We start from the raw sequence: 23,456 nt of genomic DNA, 5'->3' as shown, positions 1-23,456 counted from the left end.
ACAACAACAGTACAATCTGAAATGTGATGTTTGATCACAACACAATGACACAGGAGAAGCCTGTTGTTAACATGCTGACTGCAGGAATGTCAACCAGAGCAGGAAAAGTGTCACAGTATAGCGTGTTGTCCAAAATCGTGAAAAAACGTCATAGTATAGCATGTCGTCCAAAATCATGAAAAAATGTCATAGTATAGCATGTCGTCCAAAATCATGAAAAAATGTCATAGTATAGCATGTCGTCCGAAATCATGAAAAACATCACAGTATAGCATGTCGTCCGAAATCATGAAAAAATGTCATAGTATAGCATGTCATCCGAAATCATGAAAAACGTCATAGTATAGCATGTCGTCCGAAATCATGAAAAACATCACAGTATAGCATGTCGTCCGAAATCATGAAAAAATGTCATAGTATAGTATGTCGTCCGAAATCATGAAAAAATGTCATAGTATAGCATGTCATCCGAAATCATGAAAAACGTCATAGTATAGCATGTCGTCCGAAATCATGAAAAACATCACAGTATAGCATGTCGTCCGAAATCATGAAAAAATGTCATAGTATAGCATGTCGTCCGAAATCATCAAAAAACATCATAGTATAAAATGTCGTCCGAAATCATGAAAAAACGTCATAGTATAGCATATCGTCCGAAATCATGAAAAACATCACAGTATAGCATGTCGTCCAAAATCATGAAAAAATGTCATAGTATAGCATGTGGTTCAAAATCATCAAAAAACATCATAGTATAGCATGTAGTCCGAAATCATGAAAAATGTCATAGTATAGCATGTGGTTCAAAATCATCAAAAAACGTCACAGTATAGCATGTCGTCCGAAATCATGAAAAAACGTCACAGTATAGCATGTCGTCCGAAATCATGAAAAAATGTCATAGTATAGCATGTCGTCCGAAATCATGAAAAAACATCACAGTATAAAATGTCGTCCGAAATCATGAAAAAATGTCATAGTATAGCATGTCGTCCGAAATCATGAAAAAATGTCATAGTATAGCATGTCGTCCGAAATCATGAAAAAACATCACAGTATAAAATGTCGTCCGAAATCATGAAAAAATGTCATAGTATAGCATGTCGTCCGAAATCATGAAAAAACGTCATAGTATAGCATATCGTCCGAAATCATGAAAAACATCACAGTATAGCATGTCGTCCAAAATCATGAAAAAATGTCATAGTATAGCATGTGGTTCAAAATCATCAAAAAACATCATAGTATAGCATGTAGTCCGAAATCATGAAAAAAATGCATATGCATATGTATGCATAATAGAAATTATAAAAAAATGTCATCGTGCAGTACGTGAAATAAGTAGTTGAGTATGTTGAATAAACTATAGTCATAATACAGTCCCTCAGAATATAAATAAAGACAATGATGACGAGATACTCATGACAAGTTTGATTTTGTTTCTCTCAGTTTTTATTTCCCTTCCTTGATCATGTGACACTTGATGTCCCCAAACTAGTTCGGTGACAAAAAAATGATCCTTACAGTTTTCAACCAGTGTACATAAAAAATGCAACAGAAACAACATTCAGAGTGCAAAGACAAAGAAATTTTGCTCCAAAAGATTAGATCACCTGTACGCTTTAATGAAACAATCAAAAGTTGATAAGTAATATAACAATGTGGTGTAACATTAAATTCTCATGTATATGTCATTCTATTACTGTATCTTGTATTTCTGAAAGGTTTACGGAGTTATGTTAGAACGAACACGCACACACCACAACTTTAACTTCCTGAGGATTACCTTATAATATTTTCCAAAAATGGCGACAGACATGACAGACAGCGTTTGGACAAAGAAAAAACAGTGTAAGCCCATTTCTGCATCTAAGAAAAGATAAAAATAGAAATACCAAGACAACTATGATTTAGTACTTCATTATACGTTTAGGCACCTTTCGCATAACTTTTTTTTTTTACAGTAATGGAGGCCCATACATATTAAGCCCCAGACAACACAGTCATTTTCCTAAATTTTGTTCCTTGAGGCCACAGTGTGAACTGTCCACAGCATAAACACACGTCCATACAATGAGTTAAGGTACACAAGTGGGAAATCCACTTGTTGAAAACAATTTCATTCATTTAGTTAATTAAAAATACACTAATTTGTTAATTTTTCACATGCAGAAATTCTCATGTTTACCTAAAATATGTATATAGTTTTTTGTCATTACTCAGACATCAGGCCGTGTATTATCTGTATTAATGACATTTAATTTCAACCAAAATATCAGTGTGTTCCTCCACAGTAAAAGCATAGGTTACAGTAGTACTGAGGTTACATGGGTCATGTGGGCACTGCTGATTGGCCGTTGCCAGGCAGCAAGAGGGTGTGATCACAAGTGCGTGTTCAGGCGGTGGTGGCAGGGGTGACGCCCTCCTTCCTGCCGATCTGACAGTAGAGGATCATGGCAAAGACCATGCCGAAAATCTGTCGAGGGAAAGAGAGGAAACACTTCAGATAACCAAACCCTAAACACAGACATGATACTTAAAAAATATATAAAATATAGTTTTATTTTGTCCTGTAAATCATCGAATCTGGTCAAACATTTATTATATTTTGCTTTTAGTTGAAACACCTCAATTGGAAATATAATTAATTGCTAAGACTTTGCAATGATCTCCTTTTAAGAGTCTAGCAACGTAGCTCGGCAGGTTTCTTTCTGATTTTGCTTCTCTTGGGAAGTTCTGTTCAGGAAGATTTAATATTAATGTGGTGTACCCCATGGTTTGATCCTGGGCCCACTTGTTTTCCTAATTAGGTTTGATTATCCACAAATGAGGCACCTGCTTCTATTACTACCAGTGGTGGTAGAGGTACTTACAAGTTAAAGTAGAAAAGTAGAAAAGTATTAGCAACACAATATACTTAAAGTACCAATATTACTTATTATGCTGAACGACCTGTTTCAGAATAATATATTACTGGATTATAGTTAATGATGTATTCATTTGTTTATAACTTTAATGTTGCAGCTGGTTAAAGTGGAGTTCATTTTAAATATTTTATAGACTGCTAGGTCGCTCAATCTATATTAATATATCATGACTTAATGTATATTTTGTATTCATAATCTGAATTTGCAAAATAACTAAAGTTATCAAATCCTTGTAGTGCACTAAAAAGTACAATGTGTCTGTCTGAGATGTAGTGGATTACAAGTATAAAATGGAAACAGTCAAGTAGTTTTGTGTATTTTTAATCTTTTATAAAACAGATTGTAGTTCTGTTTGTTCATGTCAAAGGCTGTTTAATATAAACATGGTTTTATCATATATCACATCGTCATTCATTGACGCTCTGTAGGATGAATCTTAACTATCTGTATGTCTAGCAGCAGTTTCTGGTGAGAAATTTAAGTGTGTGTTTCTGTGTGTGTGCTCACCAGCAGGATGGCGATGGCAAAGGCAATACCCAGCACCACCTCCATGTGTTTCTCCATCAGCTTGATGACTTGGGTGGAGCAGGGCTGCAGGAGGAAACCAGGACATCATCATGCTCTTCATCACACGGCTGTCTGTTTTGACCAACTACTGATATTTTCCCTGAGTACTGTAACTGAACATATTGTGCTCTGCTCTCACCGTGCTGTAGTGGGTGCCGGGGGTGCAGGCTGCTACGGTGGTGTTGCAGAGGCAGGAGTCGGGAACCTTGTCCCAGTCCGACGGTCCATTTACAAGACCACAACACTGCAGCTGGAAGGAAAATACAACAACACATGAGGGTCAACTGTCAGCTCATTAATAACCTCTAAACTTCCTTTCAACAGTCTGCAGGTTATAAAGAGCAGGCTGGACCCAAAATACTGACACACTGGAGCTTTAATTCATTTCAGAGCCAAAATAAATATTAACCTGCAACCATCTGGATCATCAATCTTACATTTGTTTTACAGCACAAATGCCAAAAAGCACCTCAAGTTAATATTAGTAACTTGAGTTGATTAGTAGTATTAGTATCGTATGTCAAAACATGTCACGAAAAATGTCATGGTATAGTATATAAAAAATATTTTTAAAAATCCATGGCAACGTATGTCAAACATGAAATAAGTATGTCAAAAAATGTGATCAAAGATATCATAGTATAGGATGGTGACGCATGTGCGCCCCCTAGTGGGTCTCCATCCACAAAGCAGGTATCAAGTTTTTCAAATATGTGTGTCATAAATGTAAACTAATCTGTGGAAACAAATCAGAATCACTTGTCATGCACGCTGATTGTTTATGAGGGTTAGGGTTTATGTACTGTAATTGTAATTTTGATAAATAATTGTCACTAATTGCTGATTTTTACCCTCAAATAACAAATCATTCCTCATTTGTATATTTTCCACCAGCTGGTTATCAATAATTTTATCTTTCATAGAAATTTAATAAAGTTTTTCCTCTCTGGCACCATGTGTGTGTGTGTTCTTTAATTTCTTTATAAAGAATAAATTGACTTTAAGTGTGACGACATGGTATGCAAGGTGTGTGTGTGTGTGTGTGTGTGTGTGTGTGTGTTACCTCCGCCTGCAGTGCCTCCAGGTCTTCCCTCACGCTCTGCGGTTGGCTTGACAGTGGGAGGAACTTTTCCAGACGCTCCTTCATCCAGTCCTTCACCTGCACACAAACAAATAAACATCAAGTCTGACACTACTGACAAACTTACAAGACTGCATGTGACTCAAGGACGCTGTCACTTCCTGTTGTACCTTTTTTTCATTCACGGCTGCCACAATGCCCGCCGCCAGCAGGAGAATGAAGATGATGAGGAGGCTGATGAAGAACTGAGGGAACAGAGGCGAAAAAGAAAAGCAGCATATAATCATGTTGAGATGATAATTATGTTTATGAAAATGATCTCTGAATATATGACTGAGCTGAGGTTTCAAACATCAACAGCTGCAAATGTCACAAACATTTAAAGTCACAGTATGGTCTGCTCTATAAATGTCATTGAGATGTCATCGTAAAGTATGTCATGACAGTTTCAGTAAAAAGAAGTCCAAGTGTGTCTGTCCTACAAATTTCATCTCAAAGTCATAGTGCAGTTTATTTCATAGTACAGAATGCCCTTTAGCTTATTTAAAAGTCACAGCAAAGTTATCAGTAACCTGAAAGTCATGGTACTACTGTAGTATTTACTAGTTTTTTGTTTAAAAGTCATTCTATAGCACGAGCTAAAAACAAATCATCAAAAAAACACCATAATAGAGTATGTCATAAAGATTTGATCAAAAAGTTATAGTATGTTCTGAAAATTTAATTAAAACACTCACAGTATAGTACATCATCATATATTATGTCCCGAACTTCTCATTTAAAAAGTCATAGTGTAGTTTGTCCTAAAACTTTCACGCAAAACTTTGTAGTAAAAAGCCATTGTATAGTGTTACCTAAAAAAATAATGTAAAAAAATATATAGTATAGTTTGTCCTAAGAATTTAATGTAAAAAAAAAAGTCAAAGTAAAGTATGTCCTTTATATTTCAATATACCAATGCCCTTAAAGGGATATTGCACCCAAAACTGAAAATTCAGCCATTATCTACTCACCCATATGCTGAGGGAGGCTCAGGTGAAGTTTTAGAGTCCTCACATCACTTGCAGAGATCCAAGGGGAGAGGAGGTAGCAACACAACTCCACCTAATGGAGGCTGACGGCGCCCCAGATTCAAACGTCCAAAAACACATCATTGAAACCACAAAATATCTCCATACTGCTCATCTGTAGTGATCCAAGTGTCCTGAAGCCCCGACATAAAAAGTTAACAGTCAGAGCTACAGGCTACAATGAGGCTAAAAACAGAGTTCAAATGAGGTTTTTCCAAACAACTTTTTATGTCGGGGCTTCAGGACACTTGGATCACTACGGACGAGCAGTATGGAGATATTTTGTGGTTTCAATGATGTGTTTTTGGACGTTTGAATCTGGGGCGCCGTCAGCCTCCATTAGGTGGAGTTGTGTTGCTACCTCCTCTCCCCTTGGATCTCTGCAAGTGATGTGAGGACTCTAAAACTTTTCATTTTTGGGTGCACTATCCTAAAAGTTTATCTAAAAATCATAGCAAAGTATGTCATAAAATGTAATCTAAAATTCACAGTATTGTATTTTTCTAAAGATTTTATTGAAAAGTCATAAAATAATCATAGTAAAGTCTGTCCTAAAATAACTCATAATATCAAATGCCCTTAAAATTTCTTTAAAAAATCATAAAAAAGTCACGGAATAAAATTCATAAAATTTCACTAAAAATCAATAGTATGTGTGAAATTTCACTGATATAGCAAGTCATAAAAATTCATTTAAAAGTCACTGAACAGTGTGTCAAACAAAATTCATCAAAGTAAAAATAAAATCCTAGAATACTTCAGCATTAAAAAGTAATTAACAAGTCACAGTAACTGTAACAGTAAAGTTTGGCATGTGGTGAGAACAACGTGCTGAGTCCCACCAGCAGCAGCATGCAGCGGTTCTCTCTGATGGCTCCACAGCAGCCCAGGAAGCCCAGCACCATGATGATGACCCCGATGGCGATCATCAGGTCGACGCCCGGAAGAGACTCATTTGTGATCTGGTGGGAGACAGTGAGTCAGTACGTCACACCGCTGACCACAGAGAGATAGATTAATAAGAACACTTGTGACCGGCTCTAAGAGTTTTACTGCCAACACCTCTGTAATTGCTGCTCATATGAAAATAAATAACTTGAGACTTGAGGAGGTGAAAACTTTGACTCAGGTGTGAAAGAAGGAACAATAAAGATTCATCTGCGTTAATGTTGATGTGGTGTCTCACCTCGTTTCCATCCTTGTGCACTTTCAGGTAGATGGAGACGCCCAGGATGATGCACCCACTGATCTGCAGGAGAACAGAGACATCTCATGTAAATACAAAATGTGCAACAGGTGTTTTTTGTGTTGAGATTCTGGCGCCACCTAGTGGAGAAAACCTGCAGCAACTCAAACCTCACAGTCAGATCTACACACAGCACATCTCAAAACCTGACAGGCAGACTGGACTGAAATTTACTGAGTAGACTTGTGATTCCTTGAGGATGAGCGCCTTATCTCTAGCGCCACCGTCAGGACAAAAAGAGACGTGTTCTGGAGCTGTGATTCTGAAATCATGGACTACAAAGTGCCGCTCTAACAGCCTCCGCTCTTCCCACCTTTGGACTGCAACCCAACTCGTGGTCCAAAGGTGGGTCGTGGGCTCATTCTGAATGGATCAGACCAGAGTCTCTTTGAGTCTGTTTAGTTTCCACTGTGTGTTTAGTCTGCTCTGATATGTCTCATTCTTGGTGTCTGTCAGTTAATGTCTAGTTCATTCTGTCGACCTCTTTAAAGGTCCTGCAACTTTAATTCTGTTGCCTTCAGTTATGTACCTTGTAAAATCTATTTTTGGGGGGAAATACAGCCACCTTTTTTAACTTAAACCTTTGTTCTTTGTGTTTTGACTGCTCGGTCCACGACAGAGCTGCACGTTGCTAAAGTTAAGTGAGCTAGCTAGCAACAGCATGTGACAAAATAATGTGGTTAAATAATTTATTCACTTTAGGGAAAGTGGTGCCTGTGATGGCTTCTGATTTTGCAACGTTACATGAAGCACACGATGGACTTCAGATCCCTCTCGGATCGTGCTATCCTGTCGTTGTACACCCTCGGAGCGTAACTGTTATGACACACCCACTTTTCAATCATCAAATGAAACTGTCCCAACGTTATATCCCGCCCATCTATCCTGTTTCACTTGGAAACACGTCACAAAACTGAAGCTAGATGTTCTTGAAATGCGGTTTCATCTGGACTGGTGAATCCAGATTTGAATCGAGGGGTGGATACACAAATTTGATTTTGTTGAAGGAACTCTTTGCTGAATTCAAGGTGCATGAACTGTTTGCACACGGTTCTCAACATGGAGGTGGCTGAGCTGGCGGCTAGCAGCTAACGGTGCTAGCTCCATAAACAATGCTAAAAAATGGCAACAGCGCTGACAGAGCTAACGGTGTTAACCAGGGGAGAACTGGTGGGTGAGTGCTACACTTTGGAAACGACACTGTCCCAATATTAGGGTTAATCTCCATATGAGGGCAGTCATGAGCTAACCAGTGGGAACCAGGGAGCAGGAATTGACCCGCCAATTTTCTGACTGCTGGATGACCCACTCTGCCTCCTGAGCTGCAGGACTTTGTCAGGTTTCCCATGACTCCAGGAATGTTCTGAATTCCACATACAGAACCTTTGAATTTGAACATGCACACAGCTTTCACATCGGACGTCACAAGCAAACGCAGAGGTGGCTGATCCAGTACGGTGGCAGCTAGAAGTGCAGTGCTAACAATGACCATCCAGTGGGATGGTAGTGGTAGTGCTCGCCAGTGGGGACGCCATTACTCCACTATATCTCTACACAGACAGTCGTGGTTTGCTGTTCTGAATGCTGCAGCTTCAACGCTATGAGACATCAGGCCTCGGTGGAGGTCTGCACCTTCAGGTTGATTCATCTTTAGCTGACAATAAATCAAACTGGAGCAGAGACAGAACAGCAGCTGATCCTCAGAGTCAACGATCTGGATCTTCAGCTCTTTGGTGGGCGGGGCTCTCCACTGATAAGTGACATGTATTATTCAACACTCAACACAATTAGCCAACGCAAACACAGGACTGTGAGTGATTATGTGCCATCAATATTTCATCTTCAGAGCTGTGTGCAGCGCAGAGCAGGGGGGGCACCTGGAGAACCCACGCTGACACAGGGAGAACATGTCAGAGCACCTGGAGGAAACATGCAAACTCCACAGAAGGGAGCTCCTCCACCTCAGAACCAGGAAACCTCTTGCCACAGCAAGAGGGTTCCTGGCAATGCTGCCCACTGCACCACCGTGCCACCTATTCTCCATTGCAGTTGGTTTAATATGACATCAGTGGTTCACACTGACTTCATTCATGCGTTCATCTCTCTGTGAATCTGTACAATATTTTTAGACCATAAATGAACTCTAAATGGATGATTCATTCGACTTCTGAATGAATGGAAACAGACGTGACAAACACAAAGAGGACATGACCTCTGTGCTTACAATGTCAGCAAACACACACACACACACACACACACACACACACACACACACACACACACACACACACACACACACTTGTAGTGCCACCACACCCTGACCTTATTCAGGAGGCTGAACAACAAACAACAGCATGTCCAGGATTTAGTGAGTCACACCTAAACATACACCTGACCAGTGAAACCAGAGCCTCGTCAGTCTGGTGATTTATCGTCTGACCAATCAGACAAAACCTCAGCCCAGTGTCATGTCAGTGCTTCAGCAGTGGGAGGTGAAAGACTCAGATATTGTACTGAAATTAAAGCAAGAATGCGACATTTTCACTTCTACTGAAGTGACGGCTGATACACCACATTCTTAAAATACTCTGTTATAAGTTAAAGCCCTGAAATCAAAAGGTGACTTTGTTCAGAGATATTATCAGCAAACTGCACTTAAAGTCCTCATCATGCAGGACGGCTCCTTTATTACAGAATATGATACATTTCTGGTGTTTTACTGATGAATAAACGAGTTCCTTAAAACATTCCTGTCGAGACAGGACGATTTCTTGGCCTGAGGTGTCACTGCCTGTGGCTTTCTCAAGAACCGCTCATACAAACAACCTGAACACACCTGTCATGACAGAGTTGGTCTTGAGCAATGCTACAGTATAAGAGTGTGTCTTAAATCACATACCTCCGCACTAAATACTTTATCATTTGAGAGCACAAGTGTGTTCACACTGCATAGTATGGAAAAATGATCCAAAAGTGTGGACTGACGGACACTTCTCACCCTCAACAGTCGCCATAGCTACGTCACAAACTTGACTTGATCACAAACCTGAGCTGGCTGCACTGAACACCGCACCGTTATACAGATGTAAGCTCTACATCTTTTTTGCACTAAGCACCAAAACTGTTGTTGAATAGAAGCCGTCAAATGTTGGCGATAATGTTCCGTCTGTTTGCAATTTGCCATTTTAGAAAAAGGACGAAGAACAAAAAGAAGCCATCGTCACTTCCAGTAAGTGCAGTGTACTAATGGAAGTATGCAATTTGAGACACATTCCCCCAAATGGATCCCTTACAGACTCGTTGACTCAAGCCCTAAGCCCTTACAGACCTAGGACCAATTCCATTTCTTCCCTTTAGCCCTTGTCTTGGCCCTTCCCCTTGGTTTTATCAAGGAGAAGGGCCAAGACAAGACGTTCACGTGAGGGGAGGTAGTGTCCCAATTTGGAGAGGTTAAGAGCTAACCTGACGGAGAATTGGGACACCACTTCCCCTCTTGTGAACACGCAAAACCAAGTTTAAAGAAATGGGAAAATGAGCTCTCTAGCACCCCCATTTTGTTTGATGGGGTCAATAATGGAGGGGTCCCCTCAGATTATGTGTGGTCATATGCCTACAAAGTTGCGTGGTGATGGGTGAAACCCTTGAGATGTTCTACACCTTTATGTGATGAGCCACGCCCTCCGCAATATTCATTGCCTTATAGAAGCTCAGTTTTAGGAAGTTTTCCAACTTTTGCCAAGAGGGAACTTTAGATATTGCTCCCTAGATTATGTTCACCCAGTTTCATGCAGATCGCTCAAACTTCCTAGGAAGAGATCCATTTGAAGTGTTTTTCAAAACATTCAAAATGGTGGAAAATCTATATAAGCGGAAGTTATGGGTTCTTGAGGCAAATGTGTTCCTCATGAGGAGAGGCATCTCTGTGCAAAGTTTCATGTCTCTACCACATACGGGGCATGAGATATGCCCATTCAAAGTTTGACATTTCAATGGGTTGCTATAGCGCCCCCCTTTGGCCAATTGATGTAATATTGCTTCATTGGCATCCTCCCATGACCCTCTACCACTGTGCCAAATTTCACATGGATTGACCAAGTCAGTGAGGAGAAAAACGTGTTTTCGTCATTATATCGTAAGACAACATAATTAAAAGTGTGAGAGGAATCAGATGAACGGTTGTAGAGAAAATCAAAGGGCACAGACAGAAACTCTTCCACTTTAGTGTCAGACAGTTTCGGGTGTTGTAGGAACGACAGCTCAGGTTGTTTGAATGACAAACACGAAGCTGCTGGTGGAAACACTGCCTGAGGAACAAACCTCCATCAGTCTGCTCACACTGGGTCTGATGTCGAGACGTCGGCCCTCATGAAATAAAACCTTTGAAGTTAACGAAACTGCTCCAGCTGCTCAGGATCCTTCTGGTTTTACTACATATTTAAAAGACAACCTCTTTATTTCATTGTACTGATGATACATTCCCACTTTGACTGAAGGAACATGTTTAATGCAGGACTTTGACTGTGTGGTTTTCAGTTACTGGATGTGAGACTCTACAGTGAAGGAGTGATTTCCTGCTAATCACCGGGAAAAAAACCCACCCCATACAAAGCTGGTGTTTACTTTTAAAGCTGGTTGCCAACAGTTGCAGGCGGGTCCCAAAAAACCACACAAACACTGAATGAAAAGCGTCTGCACAGAGCTGTGGATCTTTGTTATCACCTAAACATCTGCAGAGCGACTAAAACTTGAGTCACAGTAACATGAACTCACACAGAGAGAGAGAAACCTGCAGAGCAACATAACAGGTCTGACACACTAACACACCCTCTGAGCTCGCAGCGGCACGTTGGCTCTGAACCAAGAGCTGACGGAAGGATCATAAACTTAGAACTGATCAGAACAAAGCTGACTGGGGGCAAAGTTATTCAGATGAATATTTATAAGACTGAAGTTAAAAGGATAGCTTGGGTCCAACCAGTCTCGCTCTGAAGTCATTGAATACTGGCACTTGGTCAGTGACTTCCAGTGTCAGACACCAACGAAGAAAGCCGTCCTTTCACGTCGGCATGATATGCAGCCAGTCGCCATTATTGTTTTAACAAGGTCAGAGTGAGAAGGTGTTGCTTGGATCATTTGGTTGTATGAAGTTCTTGTCCAAACAGTACGTGTCAAGTCGGCACGTCCCCAACTTGGAGAAGCTAAACAAAGTCCTGTTGTGGACAGCTGCAGCAGCTAAATGTAAAATCAATGAGTTTAACTGTACACTATATTTAGAGCATTTCCAAGAAACTGCAAGAAACTGACATTGATTTTTTTTAGACAGCTAAAATACATTTTGCCACTGCCCCCTGTTTCACTTCTGTGTCAGTACTCCAGTCTGCTTCTCCAAACTGGTGTGCTGACTGACATCTACTGTGTGCAACTGACCTATGGCTAAGCCCCGCCCTCAAACGTGATGAGCCAATCACAGTGCGTATAGCCATTCCCATACACTGGGACATTCTCTGCCTGGACGTCCATTGAAATGCATTACAGAAAGTCAGTTTGTTGGGTTTTATGAGCTTTTTCGGATAAAGTTGTGTGGTAACGTTAGACCACAACATCAACTCAACGTGAATAAGATTAACAATGATGTCTACATCTGTTCTAAGGTAAGTCAACATTGTGTTTGAGGCAACATATTGTCACTTTGCTGCAAAGAAATATAAAGTTATCTTTAACATCTCTAGCTAACGTTAGCTAAAGTTAGCCTAACGTTAGCTCCTAGCGGCGTTGTTCATCATGTCACCTTGTTTGCTGGGAGTTCATTAGCCTATTTTGTTCTAGTTTTGTACTTTGGTGATGGTACATCATTGTTAGCTGTTGTCCAAAGGGCTCTAGTTAAGCTAACGTTAACTTCTGGAGCTTAGCTTCATTAACTTATCTGTAATGGCAGAGATAACAAAGGTTGGCAAACGTTATGCTGAATGATTCAGTGTAAATACTGTAGCACCAAACTAAAGGAGAGACACTCTTGGTAAAGATGGTAAAAAGGCCGTTATCCTTTTCTCATATTCTGAGCCAAAAACCTTAACTTCAGTGGCCCTTTAACTTGTTGTCTTTGATGGTGACGGCAACCAGATGCGGTTCACAAGCGTACACTGTGACCTGTAAATGTTGGCTTGTAATTTAAGCTTTTCATCGACCTTCTCAACAATAAAATGATGAATATATCCCTCCAATGCGTAGTTTAGGCCCTTTTGGTTACTTCTCAATGACATCTGATCGTTATGTCTCCAAAAATCATCAATTGCCTCCTGTGAAATGCCGTGTACTGTGACACCTGCCATAGCGCCGGGCACTGAATGTTGATGGTTTGTCCTGGTGAGTGGAGGGGGCGTGGCTTAGCCATAGGTCAGTACTCTGACGATGGATATGAACTTCAATCAACCCCACTTCAAATGATCCAAATTGTCCCTTTAATACTTTTTAATGATAGTTTATCAGGATTAAAGTATCTTCTTCCTGTCTTTTAACTTACGCCTATTGTTTGTTCTGTCTTGTGTCTAAATCAGACAATATAAATATGTTTGTCACGTTTGGATCTGGATTCTCGTCCTTTCATTCATGTTGTTGAGGTCACGATGGTCAACCACACACCAGTTATTTCTCAGTCTTAAGTATTAAGTAACAAATATTGTGATAATCATAATAATTAAAGGGCGCTCATGTTGTCATTTAAACCAGAGAGTGGGCGACTCGTTCGTCAGCTGTGACTCACTTGCAGCAGAGAACACAGTGGTAACAAGTCATTGTGTAACATACACACACTGATCTGCTGGATTCGTTGTAAATCCATCAGAGTATCATTATGTCATAACCACACACACACACACACACACACACACACACACACGCACACACACAAACACATACAAGCCCACTGAGCCTGTCAGAGACAACCCACAGGGTCCGGGGCCCCTGACGTCTCTGTGGCTGTAAGTTCAGACAGACACTGTCCCTATCAGGCTGAGCTGCTGATGATCGGCAGTCCTCTGCTTTACTGACACCAGCCTGACTGAAATACATGATGATGAAAAACATGGCAGCTGTTCTGGGAATGTCTTTCTCTTCGATTATCAACCAAAATCAGTATAGAAATATATTTAGAATAGAGACTTAGATCCTTTACTCAAGTTACAACCCAATGGCCAGAAAAAATGTTGGTTCCTGTAAATATTTCTTCCACAAGTTTCAACAATACTATGGTTACCATGTGTTAGATTTGGGCACAAATAACACTTGGTTATGGTTGGAAAAGATCAGGTTATGGCTTTGGTCCTGTTTCTACGACAACGATTGGAACCGAAAACAGTGAACTTTAGTTTTGGCCGATCATTAACATGACAGCAACGTTGTGGGTGCCTGAAAACACAACATTTTGAAAACGGGTTCCAGAGTGCAATTTTTTGGAAACAGCAGCGTCTCCGTTGTCATGTACATTTGCATTAAACAGTCTGTCTGAAAACGGAGACTTTTCGCACATGCGCATCATAGATGCATGCGAGAAAGTCGACCATCACAACAACAATGGCGGACTCCCGAGCTCTGTTTGTTGAATTTATCCACACTTCTCCAGTAAAGTGTAGATCTACTGTAGCAACTCCACCTCGTCGTCCATCCAGACAAACGTTTGTGCGATTGCCATTTTGTTTGTCTATACATCACTGCTCTGTAGAAGGAAACGCAGGTGTTGTTTCATTACAAAGTCACACTGCCACCTACTGGCCTGGCATGTATACTACAGCGTTTTTGGTCATTTTTGTGGATCCATGTGCACGGCGATTGTTCTCAAAATGTTGTCATCTGAATGCAGAACTTTGTTCAGAGCAATAATGAGAAATGATTCAGTTTTCAGTGGATCATTTTCGTGTAAAAACTAAAAATACCCGATCCTGGGGGAACTATCCTGGCAGAGAACACAGTAATGTCTCCGTAAAAATGGCACTATCCTTGGTGGAAAAACAGCGACAGGTGTCTCCCCTAGGTGTTATGTCATCCTCCACCTCCACATGACAAAGTTAGCTCATATACTAAGTCACTGTAGAAATGTGCAATGTAACATACTTGTGGCTCTCAGAAACATAACAGTATTTTTGTTTGGCGACTGGATGGTGTGTAAAAGTAGAAATATCATGGTCTAAAAGTCCTGAACGTACGTGTGCAAAACAGCTCCTTTATATTGTTCATGAATGATGATCATGTCAGAGCCTTTTTATGTTGTAGCTCATCAACATGGAGCAAAAGTTTAATGTACTTTGTATAGTACTGGTATATTAGTAGTCAGCTGTGGTACTAAGTCTCATTATATACGCATATCATATGTTTTTTAATGTAAAAAGTGATGACTTGCTGCAGAGCTGCAACACGTTTTCTTTCTGTCTGGATCGTCCTCTTCCTGTGCAAGAATGGTCCCTGAAAGCAGCATCTATTATTCATGGAGTATATGAGCACTCTGCTAAAAGGCGTTAATGTACAGAGACAGAGCCGCACATAATTGTTTATATCTCTACTGTCGTGCAAGCCGTGAAAGCACTGCTGTTTGAAAAGATGTCAACATGTTTGTAGAAGTTCGTCTGTGAAGCCACAGAAAGAGCCGCAGATGGACTGAGAGGTCTCAAGATGCCAAGAGGAACCAGTGAGAGCCAATTATTCAGTTGCACTGTACGGAAATACAGTTCAGAAGTTTGTAATGTCCTGAAAGTAAGTGTCAGATGTGTGAGAGGATTGCTTTAAATGTCTTAATGGACTTTGATGCATTTAGTTCGTAGAAAGTCCCCTTTACAAACAGATGGGTTTTTTTAATACATGGAGAATATGACACTGTTCAATGGTTCAACCAGACTGACAACTGAGAGAGACAAAGATCCTGCTGAGCAACAGCTGAATAAGAACAAAGAAATCAACAGGCACTGGCAAAACAAACACATATTAACAGGTTCCTGTTTCACTGTCAAGCCTCTAACAAGCTGGAATTAACGTTAACACAGCTCCTCTTCAAACTTCACAATAGAAACAGAGGGTTAGTGTAGGGCAGCGGGTCTCAACCAGGGGTGCAGGGACGACCTCAGCCCGTTCTCTTTCCTAGGTCGTCAAATACTGACGCTTCATCACACCCCTCTGCGTGTGCTGTCAACACCAAAGACACCCTTTAGCATTTTCTGTCTCCAAGGTGGACCCATCCACAGCCATTCTTGATGCTGAGAGAAACTGTCATAGTATTAAGAGCAAGAAAGTCTGTACAGGGTCAAAGGAAACTGGACTTTCACCCAGGAGGCCACAGTTTGTGTCCCGTGTCAACACATTCTAACTCCCAACTTGTCAAACACTTGATCAGTGGCCCTACATGTCAAACTATGACACTCTGGGTACCCTCCAGCATCAATTTTGGATGCTTGGGGGCGGCATGTAAATTTAAGTTTGTAACATGTAGTGTGCCTTTTTTGAAGTAAACTGCTGTTTTTACAGGACCCGGTGCATCTCATATTGTTGCTAAGGAGCGCCTTGATGTGTCAGTATCTGCTGCCGAAGGCCACTGACCACGTGTTTGTATTTGAGGAGTTAGGGATGAGATTAAGGTGCCCCATGCATTCTCATGCCAAGTCGTCAGATGTTGCCACTTTGTCAGTGGCCTTTTACGTCTACAAATTACGCACTAGGTATCCTTCTGTGTCTGCTGTTGACATTCCTAGGTGTTGCTACCAACATCAGGTTTAGGCAACAAAAGCACTTGGTTAGGTTTGGCTCTACAAAAAGGAAACACCAGCTTCCCTGGTGAAAGTCCGGAATTTGTTGACCTATCCACCACCCCTCCCACCTGCCTGCCCTGTACAGACTTTCCTGCTTCTTATATTACATTGTTATTGGCAGTGTTTCAACCTGACACCATCCAACATGCATATCATGCTGCCGTGGCAGGTGCTGTACGGCCAACCGCACTGCCAAAAGTTCCGTCTGGCTGCGTCACCAACTGATGGCAGGCTATCATACCACCAGGACAGGTGGCTTGGTGTCAGGTGTTCGATGCTAAAACCACTGACAAAGCAGCGGTATTTGACAACTTCGGAATGAGACCAGGTTGGCCATGTGAAACCAAAAAAAAACCCCAACATAATTTATGTATGGTCATAGTGCACTGACATGAAGTGTTTATGTCACGTTACGTAACAAACATCGTAACTTTACCGCAAAAAATCTTTTTTTTTTTTTTTTTTTTTTTTTAAAGCTAATCAAGAAGTTTTGTAGCCTGAACCTAACCACAACTGTTCCACAGCATTAACCATGTCTGACAACGTGTTCAGCTGTGCGTCACATAGAGACGCTAAGGGGTAGCCTTTGTGTCGCTATCAGACGCCGAGGGGTACAAAAAGCTTCAGTATTTGACAACCTGGGAATGAGAATGGGGAGGGAGTTCCAGATGGTCCCCAGAAAAATGGGGAATATTTTATTTTCACTATTCAATTCACTACAGAAGAACAGAAGTACTAGCAATAGTCCCTCTATAGTGATGCGATCTGACCAATCAGTTTGTGATAAAAGCACCAAATTTAGTATATTGGTATATTTGGTATACATAGCTTAAAATATACAGAAGACATCTGGATATCAGGGCATCACAGAGTAAAAAAAAGAATCAAAAACAAACAAAAAACACCTGTTTTTTAGGTGACCACCATCTTGGAAAAATGCAAATGAGGGGTAAAAGACACCAAGCTTTCTTTTGTGGTTCATGTGGTTCAAAAGTTACAGTTTAAATGGTTTTCAGGTGGCGGCCATTTTGGATTTTGCCGCCATGGTCGCCTCAATATCCAGATGTCTTCTAAATACAATATCTTAACCTTTATTTGAACCAAATGTGGTGCTTTTATCACAAACTGAACGATTGTCTTGATTTCATGAGCAGTGCCGCATCACGACTACTCTTGTCTCAGGCTTTACTTCCTGTAGGATCATCTCCTCAACTGTGGCTGACAACTAAAGAATTCTGGTCTTAATCCCATCTAACAGATGGAGGTCCCTGAAGTGAAATCTTACCAGTGGGGGTCCATTAACTAATCTGTATCAGTTCAGGGGTTCTTTACATGCAGAATACTGAGAGCCACTGATCAAGGGTCAGCACAGAAAGCAAGTTATGGACACTTTAAACCTCTTCACTGATCACTGATGCTTTTCTGGACTGAAAAACAAAGTCAGAATCCAAGTTGACACAGTATTCTCTCCTGTCAGGAGACACTGGGGCCACTAAATGGATGTTTGACTCCAGAGATCATTAAAGTCGTGTATCGAAGCATCATTAGCAACTAAAAGCTGCTGCAGAGCCAAAAGTTAAAAACTTTACAGTAAATGAATCCTGCCGCACCCTCGCCATCATCCCATCATCATTAGGTAAACACATCATGTCCACCATGTCCCACTGAGTGGGTAGAATCAGGTTAACATCGATTTAACGTCGTTTCTGGGAACATGAGAGAAGGACTGAAATAACCTCAGCAGGCAGCAGAAGTGATGCAGGTTTATTTTAAACACAGAGCTGAAGCTGGACTTTGGATTTAAGATGATTTCTTAGAGAAAACCAAGAAGGACGACTTCCATTTTTCTAAGTTATTAATCCTAATTTAAGTAAAGAGAGCTGAGCCTCAGGAGAGCAGCAACAGGCTGAGAAACCAATGAACCATAGCAAACACAAAACAATCTAACTTCTGCTGATGTGTCCACATGTGCTGATGACAGAATATTTTATATAACACTACAACGTGCAAAGTGAGGACTTAGCAGAACGTCAAAAGCGTCCATGGGCCACTCTTCAGCAGTGACACCAGCTTTTTGTCTTGTTCTGTACAAAGCAGTGATACACCCTGATATTCTTCATTCGGGTGGTCAGATGGAGTCACTGCAGATCTTGTGGTGGGACTTCAAAACCAAGATCCATCACTAACTTCTGCTGATGTGTCCACATGTGCTGATGACAGAATATTTTATATAACACTACAACGTGCAAAGTGAGGACTTAGCAGAACGTCAAAAGCGTCCATGGGCCACTCTTCAGCAGTGACACCAGCTTTTTGTCTTGTTCTGTACAAAGCAGTGATACACCCTGATATTCTTCATTCGGGTGGTCAGATGGAGTCACTGCAGATCTTGTGGTGGGACTTCAAAACCAAGATCCATCACTGAATATCAGGAGTTCTAACTATGTCAATTAAGAGTTAAGGAATGACACACTGATAAACTTACTTGGTTTCTCAGTTTACAATTATTAGATATCTGATGGGCAGAGGCCATATTGACATTTTACAGGCTTCTTGTTACTTTACGTTCAGCTCTGCGTTGTCATGGACACGTTGTACACGAACCAACAGTCTGAAGGTTGGTGTGGAGAAATGTGTCCACAAGAAACGTCCACATTTCTGCTCGGACAGAGAAACAAACTGACTTTTAAACTTTATGAAGACTTGGATATTAGCAGGTTTTGAATATGCACAAATATTCCAATCCTGCTGGGATCGTGCCACAAAAATGTTGTTTTTTCCTGAGACGTCACAGAGTTTCCTGCCAGGCTTCTACCGCCTAAAGCAGGTATTTTAATTTAAAACAGGATTTTTTTCCTCACCATAATCAAGTAGTATTTGTCCCTAAACCTGCTCATGTTAACCACAGGGTCGTTGAAAGGTAAATAGATGTAAAGTTTCAACACAGCCACTTCATAAAAATGTCCTTGTCCAACATTCTCTGGCAATGGTTTTAATTTTTCCTCTTCAGTAGCCCTTTTTAGACAGGAGTTGTGCAAATTTGCAGGAAAGCCCAATCAGTCTTTTTTCAGCATTGGCAGTATAAAAACAAAATCGGGGAGTGCAGCAAAATGCCGCCTACCTACTTTTGTTTATACAGAAGCCTCCAATCACAAGTCATCAAAACAGCTCAGCGACGTAAACAGTGACGTCAAAGCCGCGGCTGGTCAGTCCTTCGGTGATTCTCTCGTAAGTCGGCCCGTTCTTCACCGTCCCCGTCATCTGACGGTTAATGGCCTCTTCGTTTGCGAGGACAAGGAGGGCGCGCAATTCCTTGTCTCCCCAGTTGCTCATCTTTACAGTGTCTGTCAGGTTTGTGTTTCCCTCTTGCTACTAGCTGCTCGCTAATTCCTGCTATCAGCTGTTTCCTGTTTATCCACCACCAGTGGCTCGCACGTGCAGCGTCATCAACAGCTCCTCCCACAAGTCATCAACAGCCCCTCCCACAAGTCATCAACAGCTCCTCCCACAAGTCATCAACAGCCCCTCCCGTTGCAGAAGGTCGCCTCGGTCTGTTTAAACTAAAAGGGTTCCTCCAATATGTCTACCCTACGAGGAAGAAAATTGGGCACCTCGGATCAACTCGCCAATCCGGCTCTGTGTGTCTAAATGCTCGCAGCTTGCCGGCAAAGCAGACATTCACGGAAAATCTGGCAGTGTAAAAGGGGCTAAAAACTTTATAGAAAATATAGTGTAGAAAAACAATCTGAGAGATACTTTGATTGACTAGTGTTTCAGCTGTTAGCTCGAAGTATTTCACCAAGCAGCCGTGTGAGCGGTCTCTGTCACCATGACACATGGATTAATTCACAGTACCACTCTCTGGTGTGACGAGGCCTTTAGATGATCCAACAAGCACTCCTTTTGAAGCGTACCAAGGTCTTTAGCTTAGCTTAGCACACAAACTGGAAGTAAGTGAAAACTGCTGGTCTAAATCCGTCCTAAACAATATAGTGACATAAAAAATAAACGTTCCTACGGCTCCAAAGTCATTTGATTGATAATCTTTTGAGCGGTTGTCGTTCCCGCGCTACCTGCTGAAAAAACCACCACATCTGGTTTGATGAGCCGCCTCCTCCTTTAAGAATAATACCATGTGCATTTCTACAGCACTGTTACAACAAACCTACAACAAGCACAGTCAGGTTTGTGTGTAGCAACTTATTCCATTATGTCTGAGTCGAGCTATAGATTAACCAACATGGACCATTAAGTTTTAATGGGAAACTCCCAGCGGAGAATGTGAGGAAATGTGAAGCAACGGCTGTGCTTTCTGTCCAACTTGTTTCCAGCGTTTACGTGCAACATTTAAAATTTAATCACGGGCTGAGGAGTAACATGAGGCTGCAGATGTCAGACATGATGATGGGAGGCTGAGCGCTGAGCCACGCCCTGAAACTGAGCAGACGTTTGTTTGTGGAGGGAGAGGCAGGGAGATAATGGAGAGCCCACACAACCTGTTCTACGCTACTGACGGGTTGACTGAGAAAGTACAAAGCACTGGGAGGCCAATGGTGGTCACACCAGAGCTGCTACACACTAACAACTGAAACATGTAAACTCAACACAAAAGTTAAAAAGGATCAAACGAGGAAACACCTGCTCGACTAAAACAGGTACAGAGAGAGAAATGAGAAATGTGTGTAAAAGAGGTGAGATGGAGAGGAGAGAGGAGGAGAGAAGAGAGGAAAGATCAAATATAAAACACCTGTTAAACACCTGATCAACTTACAAACAAGTTAAAATGGTTGAAAAGAGGCAAATAAACAATATTAATAAACCACTGTTTCAATACAAGGTCACATATTAGCTTTAAAGCCCAGTGTAACACACCCACTGACTGAACAACTGAAGAGAGGAAACTCCTCCAGTGACAAACTAAATCAACCTGTGACTCAGAAACTCTTTGAAACAAGATTAATATGATTTAAACATCATCTATAAAAATGAGATGAAACGTGAACACTTGTCCAAAACAACTCCTGTCAGTCAAAGTCTTCAAAAGTTTGACATCATTTTTAAAAACATGTTAAATGACTTCAGTTCTGTTTCTCAGACTCACCCAGAACAGAAGGTTGAAGAAGAAGAGAAGGTATTTGATGCATCTGTTCACAGCCATGGCTCGTATTCGTCTTCACTCCGTCCTCCTCAGCAGCTCCTCACTTCACGACTCACTGCCTTCAACTGACTCGAGCTCCCACAGACCAGCCTGCTCTACCAGTTTCCTCTCACTGAGGGTGCGTCCCTTTAGTCCTTCCTCCTTTCCTTTCCTTCCCTGTACCCTTGTGTTCTTTCTCTACCTGCTCCTCTCCTTCTCTGCGTCCTTTGTTTATTCCCTACCTCCTCTTTTACGGCCAAAGGCACAAGCAAACTAGAGGACAGTTCTTGTGATTCCAGCAGATGTGCCGCAGCACGCTTCAGAAGTGTCCATTAAACTAATAAGAATACACACCTTGTCTGTTTTTGACAGAGCTGCTTTGATCCATGTCGTTTATAACTTGACTTTAAACAGTGTTTAGTTTGTCTGAAGGCAACAGAGCAACAAAGAGGAAACCAACAACAATTAAAACTGACAGTTTTAATTGTTGATTAAAACAAAGGCTAAATCAGACAGGAAAACGCTTCATGTCCAAAACACAAACTCAAAACAAAACCAGGGGGGTATTCCATCAAGCAGGCTGAAGGCAAATCCAGGCTTAAATGGCCAAGTCTGGTTAATGTGAGCCAGAGTTCTGTTCCATCAAAGTGGCTAAGATTAGCCTCACATCGGTAACCGTGGAAACCATGGTTCTGGCTAAGCCTGATACATCGAGCTAAACTCCGGTTTCCGTTCCATCAAGGTGGTTAACCTGAATCCCAGCCTAGTCACCATGGTAACTTATGCTGCCAGGCAATCCTGGTCTGTAGCAGGATAAAGGTGAGGATTAGCTCCATCTATGATCAACAAATGTTCAATAGACAAAAACAGACACCTAAAAGACGATAACATAATATGTAGATCATAAAATATGTAACATAATTAATAAAAAAAATTAACCATTAAAAAACAAATTAAAATGTAATAACAATAAGATAATTAAAAAAAACACACTTACAACAGTAAAGCCAAAATCAATTTAATAAAAACAAAACTATAATAAAATGAAACTGAGGCATTAAAAAAAAGATTGTACATGAACATGTGATTGCCCTCTATCCCCACCCCACTGTGTTTCCAACTGGCTAGCAAATGCACAGCCAATTAAGGTCAACTGACAACGGCCAGAGAAGGAGAGGGACACACCCAGAGAGACACAGAGAGAGTAAATTAGGAAATAATGGCATGCCCCTTCATCGAGGATCCTGTTGATGAGGAGGCCCACATTGTCCAGAGGGCCTTCCAACCACCACCAGCCCCAAGGGTCATCCAGGACAGGACCAGCCCACTGATACAGACAGACTCCTGTCTGTGGAGAGGTACCGGGTCAGCAGGCAGAGCATAGTGTATCTATGCAGTTTGCTGGAACCACAGTCAGTCTCTGACCACTGTGCAGTCAGTCTGTACTGCACTGAGGTTCTTTGCTAGCGGTACATTCCTGTGTAGTGTTGGTGTTGCTGAGAGGCTAAGTAAGGTAACTGTTTGCAGAGGTAAAAAGGGTGTATTTTCCAGGGCGTCGGTAGCGTAGTGGATAGTGCCAGCGCCCCATGTACAGAGGCATCGCCTCGCTGCAGCGGCTGCGGGTTCGGATCCGGCTT

At 41.4% G+C, this 23,456-nt stretch overlaps 1 protein-coding gene across 1 annotated transcript; it reads right to left on the bottom strand.

Moving 5' to 3' along the window:
- Positions 1 to 1,432: 1,432 nt before the first annotated feature.
- tspan9b (tetraspanin 9b) lies at positions 1,433 to 21,913 on the bottom strand. The gene is made up of 8 exons (XM_049567490.1): positions 21,784 to 21,913; positions 6,835 to 6,897; positions 6,491 to 6,610; positions 4,749 to 4,823; positions 4,561 to 4,656; positions 3,637 to 3,747; positions 3,438 to 3,521; positions 1,433 to 2,479 (listed from the first exon to the last, which is right to left on the bottom strand). Exons 1-8 carry the CDS (start codon positions 21,838 to 21,840, stop codon positions 2,399 to 2,401), a joined length of 687 nt encoding a protein of 228 aa, XP_049423447.1. The 5' UTR covers positions 21,841 to 21,913; the 3' UTR covers positions 1,433 to 2,398.
- Between the last annotated feature and the right edge of the window lie 1,543 nt (positions 21,914 to 23,456).

This window comes from Epinephelus fuscoguttatus, linkage group LG22 (assembly GCF_011397635.1).
Source record: "Epinephelus fuscoguttatus linkage group LG22, E.fuscoguttatus.final_Chr_v1".
NCBI classification, from domain to species: domain Eukaryota; kingdom Metazoa; phylum Chordata; class Actinopteri; order Perciformes; family Serranidae; genus Epinephelus; species Epinephelus fuscoguttatus.
This window is presented reverse-complemented; position numbering and strand designations above follow the sequence as displayed.

Coding starts and splice junctions, on each gene's coding strand:
- tspan9b (XM_049567490.1), bottom strand. CDS start 21,840: ATGGCTGTGAACAGATGCATCAAATACCTTCTCTTCTTCTTCAACCTT. Junction 4,824..6,490: donor ACCGCTGCATGCTGCTGCTG/GTGGGACTCAGC, acceptor CTGTTCCCTCAG/TTCTTCATCAGCCTCCTCAT. Junction 4,657..4,748: donor CAGCCGTGAATGAAAAAAAG/GTACAACAGGAA, acceptor GTTTGTGTGCAG/GTGAAGGACTGGATGAAGGA.